Consider the following 11,511-nt stretch of genomic DNA (forward strand, 5'->3'; position numbering starts at 1 on the left):
TAATTAATTTAGCAAAATAAGTTATAACTCAAATAATAATATGGCATAATCTCTCCTGCGAGTTCGAATCTTCGAATTTCTATTTTTAATAAAAAAACAATTAATTAATATCAAATACAGTTGAAAAATATTTAGTTAGACCTATTAGTTATCTAATAAGATTGATAATTAATATATAAGAATTATAAATTATACACACATTCACATAATGATATAGATACCAAATACAATATGATATGATTTGTGAATATATTAATTGACGTATATATAAATATAAAATATTTTTTGAATAAGTTATTATAAACATGATATATATCGTATTAAACTATATTTTAAAAGAATTATAATAATTTTTTGATATTTTTAATATTAAAAAAAAACTAATATCATTAAATATTTTTAATGTCTTTTTTAATTGTATAAAATATTTAAAACAATTTTATAAATAAATAATAATATATATTATTTTAAACTTATTTTAAAAATATAGCTTTACAATAAATTAAACAAGTCAATACATAAAGATATTTAAACATGTCACAATTTGTTAGAAAAATTATCTTATGTTTTATTAAGACATAATTAACTGTAAGAAAAATGCATATCAAACAGTATGGTGTTCAAAGACTCAACAAAATATTTATGTATTTAGAGTGAGAGAGCATAATGACATGTTTGATTTATGAGAAAATGATAAATAAATTTTTAATATTTTATTTTAAAGATAAATAAGTTATCGACTAATTAAAAATACAAAAACATTTATCATTTTCTAAAATACAAGACATTTAAGTCTTTTTGAAAAAGCGATTTGTCTTTATATATCTTGGACAGAAAAATTTAAATATCTTATATTTTCAATTAGTTAAGAATTTATGTTTTTATATTTTAGAGAATAAAAAATATTTTTATATTTTTAATTAATTAAAAATTTATATGTCTTTAAATTATAAAATCAAAACTTTATTTGGTTTTTTTCTCTTGATTTATATAGAATAAGACGTGGTTGTTATTTCTCAAAATTTTATCCAATCATAAATATTATAAAGTTAAGTTTTGATAGTCACTTTTGCAAATCTTGTTTCCATAATTATTTTCTCCAAAATGTTTACTCTATTTCAAAGTAGATTGATGAAAAAGGGATTTGCAAAGATGGGCATCAAACTATTAATCCAAAAGCCTAATCAATTGGCTTTTCTCTTATTTAACTTGATTACTTGAGAAATCATGCTTTTGTGTTGTTTCCTTTAATCCTTTATTCCCCCTGGATTGTGCCTTGTAACAAAGTGTTGCTTTCTAAGTTTGTCACGTGACCTCATTGCCCATATGTTCTAATCTTTATTTATGAATCAAATTTCGTAGTGCTTTTTCCAACATGGTTAGCAATTTACATTTTTTTTTTAAATAAGTCAAGGCTGTCACATTGCTCCATCTTTCATTCTCCAATGCCCCAACTTTCTCACTCAAATAATAGTGGGATGCCTCAAATCATGTAATATATATCGAAAATACAACAAGGATATTCTATTTGAGAGTTTCCATACCTTCCTTTTGGCTTTATTTGATCTATCTCTTAACTTATATGTAACTTATCTCTAGTAAAAAAAATTCTTGTTACCTCTTCTTGTAAAGGGTAGACTATTTCACTGTTACATAATAAATAATACTCAGGTGGTTTTAAAGCAAGTATAAGGTGTATTTTAAAGATTTAACTACTATATCAAATTTTATAATTAACTTCGTGACTTAATAAAAACATTATATTAATGAAATATTTTATTAAACAAAATAAATATATTTAATACTTAATTGAATGTTTTGTATAATTTAATATTTAATTGAATATTTTATATAGTTTAATAGAATATTCTATTAATTTTAATATTTTTGTTATGATAAAAATTTAATTATAAATTTAATAAAATATAAAGAATTAATTAAAAAATATATAAAAATTTAGTAAAACTGTAAGAATCGATAGAATAATTAAACTTATTCTAAAAATATTAATATAATCGCTTATTTATTTATAGCATATAAAAATTAAATAAAAATAATAAATTATTGTAAATAGTTTTAAAATTAATAAATATAAAAAATTTAAAAAATACGTAAATATTTCCATTGATAGTGGGCTTTGAGTTTCACTAATTACTATAACTAGTAATTAGTAAAGAAGTTGTTGATGACCACCGGCACCTACAAAGTTCAGCAACCCATGTAGTTTGAAAATTTGCAGGATCAAGATTTTTTAAAACGAAAAAGATGATAAAGTAGTAAGAAAATAATCGTTTTTAAATTAAAATAATAGAGATATACATTTTATAAATTTTATAAATTTAATAATAATTAATTTTTCACTCTATTATTTTATCATTTTTTATTTTAGAGAATTTAAATTGAATATTACTGTCGTAACTTTCATAATAGAATCTAATATAAGAACCATATAATTTTTCGAGAAACACATCATTTCGATTATTTTAACTATTAAATGGAAGCAGAAATCTTGAACTTCTACTATCCATGAAAGTATAATATTTAGATTTAATCAATTAGTGGCTTACTGGCTTTGGTGATGATGCAGGTTAATTAATAATTACTTTTAACAATTCTGAAGTTCCAATATAATACAATATTTTATGCTTATATATGTTATGATGGGCTTCTTTTTTTTTGTGCTAGTTAAGTCCACATTCCACAGGCTATTTTGCAATTTGTATGATTCACTCCAGTTTTATCATGTACTGAAATTTTTATATTCATTATACATACATTATGCAGTGAGTAATGCTATGGTGAAAACAAAAATTAAGTGAAAAATGAAGATTACATTCTTTACAATAAGAAAAAAAGAAAAAAAAATTAAAAATATCATGCACAATGCATACTTCTATCAAAGTATAATTATAATCTTTACTTTTCAGCAAACGTCTCTCTTCACCAAAGAAATTTCCCTATTCAGTATCTTCCAAATTGGTTTGTTACATAATTTTACTACCACATCATGTAGGTTTTTATTTAAAATTAAAGGTAGCATTCAAACAAAATTACGAATATTGACATTGTAAAAATGATAAAATTTAGAGAAAATAAGATTATGTGAAAATCAATATGACAAGATTCATTTCCATATTCTAAGAATTTAGGTATAGCTAGTATTTATTGTGCCGAAGTAATTCTTAAGAAAAACTTTTGTCGTAGAGAAATAAAATCTGTTCATTAAATTTTCAATGCACTGGTGTGAAGTGTCCATATATTGTCATCATGCATGTCCCTTTTGCTAAATTATCAATGCATTGATTTGAAGTGCCCATCTAACTGAAAAACAAAATATAATGCAAAGTAATAACTTCCATATTTATATTTATATCTATATTAATATTTAGATTTGCTACACATTTAAGTATTATTGTCATTTAAGTTTAATTAAATAGATTTAATACCAACAAAAATTACTCTCACAAAAAGAGCATGATTATACGCGCAAGGTACGTTATTGTCGTCTCCTCCTCCTCCTTCTTCTCTTTTTTCTTAGCATTCCTTCTTTTTCGCGTATTTTCTCCGTATTGTCATTCTTTTGTTGTAGTTGTTGTTGCATTTTTTTCTTTTCTTCCTCCTCTCTTTGATGATTTTGCGGCATAATGTGTTTTGAATTGTGTAGAACAAGACCAAATGCATTCTAACCGAAATTACTTAATGATGACAATACACAAACAAACTCGTTTTAAAACAAGTACAAACCAAGTTAATTTTGACAAAAATATATCCAAATCAATTTTGGATCAGACAATGTCATCAATATGGCAAAAATTCGATGATGACGATAATAATAACAATGATACGTATTAGAAGAAGACAATGACAATAATGATGATGATGATGGAGGAGAAAGATGAAAAGAAAAGAGGATAAAAAATTTCAATAAAAAAAAAAGAAAGAACAGAAAGAGAAGGAGGAGATATTGTTAGTGATGATGGTAACAAAATTGAAAAATAATGAAAAATGAGGAGGAGAAGTAGAAGCCATAACATTAAAGAATGTACTGTTAGACTTTGTTGGTTTAATTACTTGAATGTGAAACTTTATTGATATTATATATAATAGAAATTGAAAAAAAATTGGTATACATTTTTTATAAAAATATCTTTTATCATATACAATTTATAAAATAAAAAATGGTTAATTCAAGAATTGAATTCATCACCTTTTAATTTTATTATAATGTACTTACCATCCTGATTAATTTAGAATTTATTATCATTATTATTATCATATTTAATTTATAAAAAAGTAAATTAATAAACACATTAATGCATGAGTATATCATAATGTTAGTACTAAGTACTGCTACTAAATAATTTATCACAAGAACCAAACACCAAATAAAAAGTTAAACAAGCATATTAATTTGTCTAGTCAGCTTTCAAATACTAGTGCAGTAGATAATTAGCCTATGTAACATATTTATATATTTGAAGTATCTGTGCCAAACTGCCAATAGCATTCATCCATTTTTCTTGCCTTTTGTGAGATGCATCATTTTATTTTGCCACGAGTTTTCTCAAAAGCTACATTCATAACTTGAAAACCTAAAATTATACCAAGAGAAACCATTGTTAGGATAATGCAATGCAAGTGAGAAACCTTTCAAGTTAATATGCTAGTGGATAAAATGCTAGTGGACACAACTTTCCAACATAAAGAATATATGTATCCAAAGAAATAATAAAAACTAACTTAACAGAAATTAGCATCTATCTTAGTTCATTGTTCAATATAAACGTCCATAATATTACTAGTGTACCACTTAACGGAAAACATAGAAAAACTACTAAGAAAGAAACTGACCAGGTTCCCTAGTTTGTTTCTTGCTTTCTAAGTTAATGCTGTCAAGCTTTCGCTTAATTGGACCCTGAAAAGACGATGAAAAAAATAGATAACACGTATCTTAAGAAAGTGCAATAAAACCATATGATTTTATATGTATGACAATACATCATTTCTCTTTGTAAATTTTTTTTGGGGTATAATTTTCTTGTTACACAAGAAATCAACAACTTACTGGGGTATCAGTCATTTGCTTTGAAGAACCTTCAAGGAACATACTGCTGGTTCCTGATAAAGACCACAAATGATTACCATCATTAAGACATATAGTTAAGGATAATGGAAGCCAAATCTACAATTAGTGAAAAATTACTCTTACTCGGGGCAGATTGCTTGGCATGATGTAGTTTTGTGGGCATTTTGAGCTTGGACTTGATTATTTGATGAAGATCTTGACATGAACTGGAATCTGAAGAAGGATACACGCTATAAGAAGCAAAAATTCTGCGTCTTGCGCAGCCATTTATTCAGATACAAGAATAAATCATAAGTCCAAATTCTTCAAAGTATACCTAGAGGTGATTGGATAGTTACAAATGCTGCAAGCTGTTCTGCCTCTTTTTTGCTTTTTCCGACTTGACCGGTGTAAATTCTACCATTAAACACCAACGTAGAGATGAAGACCGGATGCAATTCGCTTTTTTGAGTAGTTGTATACTGGGGACTTCCTATGTTCTTTTGGACAGCATATTCATTCAGGATTGATTTGCAGTATATTAGATCCTAGGTCAAAACAAAGTACCTTCAACAGTTAGTAGAAATTAACCATAGCTTAGTTTTTTTGAAAATGCACAGCAATGTATAAACAAGATCGGGAGTAGAAAACTATGAATTTCATGAACTTTCCAACACCTATGTTGTGTTATTACTAAAGATTCTGATAAAATACACAATATCTAACCATAAAGCTCTTTTAGAGTGTTCATTCATATGCTATTGATTCAGAACAATGAACAAACTAAACCTCAAAGACTCATACACTCTTCAATAATTAGAAATATTTAGAATTCCTTCAAAGTATATCAGCATTTATATATGTATATACAGAAATGGTGCATTTATATACAAATTCAAACCTAAGTTGATAAATTTGTCCATAAAATTTATGGAACCACCTTAATTGTAACTTACAGGAAGAACAGTACATTCTTCAATATTGTTTGTGTCATGGATAATTATCTTAAGTGCAAGTTCTGCAGCATCCTGCTCTGCTTCTTTTCGATGTGAATATGTGAGCCTCGACTTGAACTCCCTTCCATTCACCACTACTGTCGACCTGAACTTCGGTGCATGCGCAAATCCTTCGTTGTCTGTTCGATAAACAGGCAATGGAAAACCAGATTTCTGAAGATACTCTTGTAATTTGTTTTTGTGCATCACTACTACTTATATGCCTGAAGAAAAATATAAAAAGTTACAAGGGCTAAAGGAATATAACTGAAGTTTCTATGTAGAACTCAGAAACATTACTTATTAGCTTATCAGTTCAAAATAAATCACAAAAAATAAAAAAACGGAAGTGAATACATTTCCATATATTAGTGAGGAATTAGTCAAGTCCTCTCCTTAGCAATTAATGTATAAGAGTTGTCTATGGCTTCGTTCATGAGAACTCATGCATCATGAAATTGGAAATTTTTTCTCAAAACATTGTCCTTTACATCAGAAGTTTGGAACACACCGATGTTAAATTAGAAAAAAATAAATAAAACAAATAAAGAAAAACACAACCTTCTACTGAGTTTATTAACTAGGACTTTTTGTTTCCAGCAGAAGAGTTGTAACATTTCATTGTTTCAAAATATTCAAACTTCCCATACAGGAATATGGATTATAAATATTTATATGAAATTTAATTATATGCACGTTTCTTAAAATTTTTCAAGAAAGGAAAAGAGAAAATGATAAAAAGGATAGTTCACCTTTCTCCCTGAACTCTTGAGTGGTTCAAGCTATGAGTTTCTTTTCAGTTTTCACCCCACACTTTCTTGGCCTTGATTATTATGGTTATTATTATTTGAACAATCAAACTTTGACCAAACACCACATGTTATGATTAAAGAAGCCAAAGCTGAAGAATGTTTTGCATGATCTGATCGTACCAAAAAAAAATGATGGTCATGATTATGGATAGACCATCCAACGGTTCATTTTTATTTATTATTAAAACATTATTTTCAGCCTACTACAAAAAAACAAACTGAACTTTAAGCACCAAATTAGTGTTAGACACCTGGACGAAAAAAAAGTATCCGATTGTTGAGAGGACACAAGTTTAGATGTACAAACAAGGCAAGAGAAATATTGATGCAAAAATGGATCTGCCTTGAAATACTTAGGTGGCCAAACCACACACTCATTTAAGCAGGTCAAAATCCAGTGTAAAACAAATATTGCCAATCTCCAGAGAGAAGTCATTGTTCAACAAGCAAACTAACAATAAAATTTGAAGATGAGAAACCATAACCGAATTATTAACAAACTCATATTTTAGAACCACATATTTTTCATAATAATGTAATTTTCCTTATACAGAATGCAATGGATTTGCAAATTGTTGTAACACTTTTTTTGTTTTTCTTTGTTTGTAGCTTGATAATAGTTAAGATATATGATCTCATAGGATAACAGTAAAGAACTATTAGTTACTATAAAGAGATCTTAAACACTAAAGCTGTAAGCTACAACTAGGAATAGGAATATCCTCTAAAGAATGAATAAAGCATAGTGGAATTAAAAAGGATGATAGCAATTGCAAAAATAGAAAGTTCAAAATTAATTGAATATAAATGAGATAGTCAAGACATCAGTGGTATCGATGTTATGGCATAGCCAAAGTCCTCTCACCCAACAGATACAGAATTTACAGAACTATGATACATATTCAGCAACAACAGAGATGTGATTTCAATTTGAGTTGATGTAACTTACTTTCTTTCATCCATTCAATAAGCCTCTAGCAATCATTTCCCGAAGAAGTTTCTCCGCCATGTCATTCTCACCTTTTTCAAACAAAGCACGAATAACAATTTCAAAAGTCACAGCATCTGGTAAGCAACCATTGTCTTCCATTTTTGACATCAGGGCCAGTGCTTCTTCAAATAAGCCCTCTTTGCAGAGCCCATTGATCATAATAGTATATGTCCTCACATTTGGACGATAGCTTTTAATGGAAAGATCATGAAAAATCTCTTTTGCATCTGTAAGTCTTCCACCTTTGCATAGGCCATCAATAAGTACATTATACGTGCATGTATTGGGATCAATGCCACTCTTTTTCATTTGATTAAATAATACAAGTGCCTTGTCAACTTGTTTGATATTGAGCATCCCATCCAACAAGGAAGTGTAAGTGATTATATTAGCAGGTTGACCTTTATTATGCATCTCAACAAGAAGCTTTGAAGCACAAGAGATTCTCCTTGATTTTCCCAAGCCATCAATTAGAGTACTGTAAGTTACCGTGTTAGGAACCAAGTTCTTGCGATGCATCTCTTCAAAGAGATTCAAGGCATCATCCATCAATTTACTTTTGCACAAGCCATTAATAATAATATTGTAACTTTGGATATCAGGAGCCATTCCTGTCTGGGCCATTGTGTCAAATATACATTTTGCCTTGTTTAATTCGTTAACCAAGCAATACCCATCCATTAAACAATTATAAGTAACCACAGTTGGCTTCACAGCATCTTTTGTCATCATAGCCAACACACTCTTAGCATCTTTGATCTTTCCTTCCTTGCATAGCCCATCAATCAAAGTATTATAGGTATAAACATTAGGAGTAATGTTTCTAAGCACCATATCACTTAACAAATCAATGGCTTTCTTATATTGACCCTCAAGACACAATCCAAAAATGAGAGAACTGTATGTGATAACATTGGGAGAAATTCCCTTAGCAAGCATTTCAGAGAATAAATGAAAAGCCTGACTTACAAGTGTATCCTTGCAGAGGCTATCAATAATTGCGCTGTACATGAAGACATCAGGAGCAATCCCATACTGTGGGATCTTTCTCAACAGTTGAATAGCAGCTGATGTGTGTCCGGTCTTACAGAGCCCATTGATCAAGGTCCCATAAGTGACTTGGTTGAAGCGAAATCCATGAGCCAGCACTCTGTCATGAAAGTGCAGTGCTTTTTCAACATTACCGCAGAGACAGAGACCTTTAATGAGTGTAGTCAATGTTATGGTATCAGGCTGAAAACCCATCCTGAAAATCTTGGCCAATGTAGAGAAAGCGGGAGTGATCCGACCCATGCCACAGCAACAATTGATTAAAATATTCATCGTAAATATGTCGGGCGCAATTCCCCTGGCTTGCAATTGCTGAAAGAGGGAAATGGCGGTGGGGAAATGGTGCGTCTTGGCAAGAGACCCCAAAATCTGGTTAAATTGGATGATGGATGGAGTGCGACGCATAGAGAGCATGCGAGCGAAGGAATCAACAGCTTCATCAACATGGCGAGGGGATGTGAGCTCAGAAGGAGAGTGAAGGCTTGACATTGAACATGAACAGGAAGGAAAGCGAAAAGGGAAAACATAGGGCACAAGAAAAGAGGGGATACGAAGAGAGAAGCTGAATCTGGAGAATGAGAGTGATGAAAATGATGCTGCACGCAACATGTTTGTGTAAAGTCCGTTCAAACGAGAAGAAGGAGTTGGAATAGAAAACACTCAAAAGAGCGAATTGAATGATGGAAACAATCACTGTCATGGAAACAAAAGTTGGTTGAGACTTGATAGTTGACACCAAAGCAAAGAACCATGATAATGAAATTGGAGTTGATTTCTATTATTTTTCTAACAGCATAGCTGATTATCTAAAAATTAGATAATTGTATAAAAAGGAGTGTAATTACCTCCGTCATGTGTCATGTTTTTTTTTTGTGACTTGTCATGTGTCATGTGTATGCATGTAATAAGATTAAAATTATAATTTTAAATTATTCTTTTAAAAATTATTTTAAATTATAATAATTTGATTAATAAAAAAATAATATATTATGTATTATTTGTTTTTTTTAATTTAGTATTAATTGAATTAATTCTAAAATAGTTATTAATCGATTTTAATAATTATTTTTTTCAATAAATCAGACATATATACTAAATATAATCATAAATAATATAATAATAGTTAAATCTACCAATAAATATATTGGTTATTATTACATTATAAAACAAATTAAATATAAAGCCTATTAGCACTTATAAATCTATAAAATCACACTACCTTTGATTTGTGCAAGGGTTTATTTATCAAATAAACTTAAAATATAAACAAAAAATATTTATAAAATGGATATAACATCACTTGAAAGAATCATGGAAAATAATTAACTTACATTATTATTCATGAGAACTATTTCTATGTCGTCTTATTCTTGTCAAATTAGATGAGACTTTCCATAACCTTATATATTAATTGTGTTAAATAATTATATATATTACGATAGTTTTCTTAATATATATACATATACATAAATAATTCTATACATATACATAAATAAATAAATATATAAATTATATTTCGTTAAACTCTATGTTACTGGTTATTAAAAACATTTAAATCACATGCATTCATTATTTTTTGTTATAATTATTTCGTTCTATATATATGAGTATTTTTTATTTTAAAATCATGTAATAATTTTTTAATTTTTATATCCATATATATTCTTCAATTTCGGCCTCATTCATATGCATATTAACAGTTTTTTTACTAACAGTGATGTTTTAATCTTTTATTTTCCTTTTTCTACGTATCTTTCTTTTTTTAAATAGTGATGTTTTATTTTTTTAATATATTTTTCTTAATAATTACATTACTAATCTGAAATATAAAATGAAAAAAAAGTAATACATATATCCAAGAAAAAAAAATAAACTTAAAAATAAGAAAAACAAAAATTTATATTAAAAAATATAAAAATAATATATTCAAAAAGAATAGTCGTAATATATAAATTGAGTCAACAATTTAAATTTCTCTAAAACCAATTTAATCAAATACCAATATTAGAAATAAATTACTTAAATAATATTTAATCTATTCTAGTCCTTAGACACGTATAGATTATAGTCATTCTCGTAACGACAACCAACTGAAACAACATCGTAAGTTCGAACATTTAGAATTCGTGTAAATTCAGGCCATTCCCTTGTTATTTGAAAACTTTCTGTATCTCTCGTAGAGTTGAATCGCAATTCTTTTTATGAAAAAAAATTACGGATGTGGCTTTGATGTGTTGTAGACCAAAATCCAGAAGTCACTATTTATATTTGAGTGTGATACTCATTAAACCCGAAAGGCCAAATAAAATAGTATCTCTGGTATTATTCTCATTTAATTTTAAATCAAAAGTAATAATAACTTATTTAATTTAGCATTTATGATAATAAATAGGGTTAAGTATGGTTTTGGTCCCAAAAGTTTTGCGCCAGAATCGAAATCGTCCCTCGTCTAATTTTTTACTTAGAATCGCACTTAACGTTTTTTTTTCGTATTAAAATCGTCATTTTTAATAAAAACTTTTTACATTATTCCTAAACTACCCCTATTTTAATAAAAAAAATTATAAAATTTAAAAAAAAGTAACAAAAAAACGCGTG

The 11,511-nt window shown here is 28.0% G+C and overlaps 1 protein-coding gene across 2 annotated transcripts; it reads right to left on the bottom strand.

Moving 5' to 3' along the window:
* Window positions 1-4,407: 4,407 nt before the first annotated feature.
* LOC107490668 (putative pentatricopeptide repeat-containing protein At1g12700, mitochondrial) lies at window positions 4,408-9,680 on the bottom strand. 2 transcript variants are annotated; one of them, XM_021143154.2, is made up of 7 exons: window positions 7,822-7,969; window positions 6,022-6,284; window positions 5,403-5,613; window positions 5,210-5,299; window positions 5,066-5,118; window positions 4,852-4,915; window positions 4,408-4,592 (listed from the first exon to the last, which is right to left on the bottom strand). In XM_021143154.2, the coding sequence occupies exons 2-7, from the start codon at window positions 6,265-6,267 to the stop codon at window positions 4,540-4,542; spliced, it is 717 nt and encodes a 238-aa protein (XP_020998813.1). In that variant the 5' UTR covers window positions 6,268-6,284; window positions 7,822-7,969; the 3' UTR covers window positions 4,408-4,539. The 2 variants fall into 2 exon arrangements, with proteins under 2 accessions (XP_020998813.1, XP_015966952.1); XM_016111466.3 differs by lacking the exons at window positions 4,408-4,592; window positions 4,852-4,915; window positions 5,066-5,118; window positions 5,210-5,299; window positions 5,403-5,613 and having other exon boundaries at window positions 6,161-6,284; window positions 7,822-9,680.
* Between the last annotated feature and the right edge of the window lie 1,831 nt (window positions 9,681-11,511).

This window comes from Arachis duranensis, chromosome 5, assembly GCF_000817695.3.
Source record: "Arachis duranensis cultivar V14167 chromosome 5, aradu.V14167.gnm2.J7QH, whole genome shotgun sequence".
NCBI lineage: Eukaryota > Viridiplantae > Streptophyta > Magnoliopsida > Fabales > Fabaceae > Arachis > Arachis duranensis.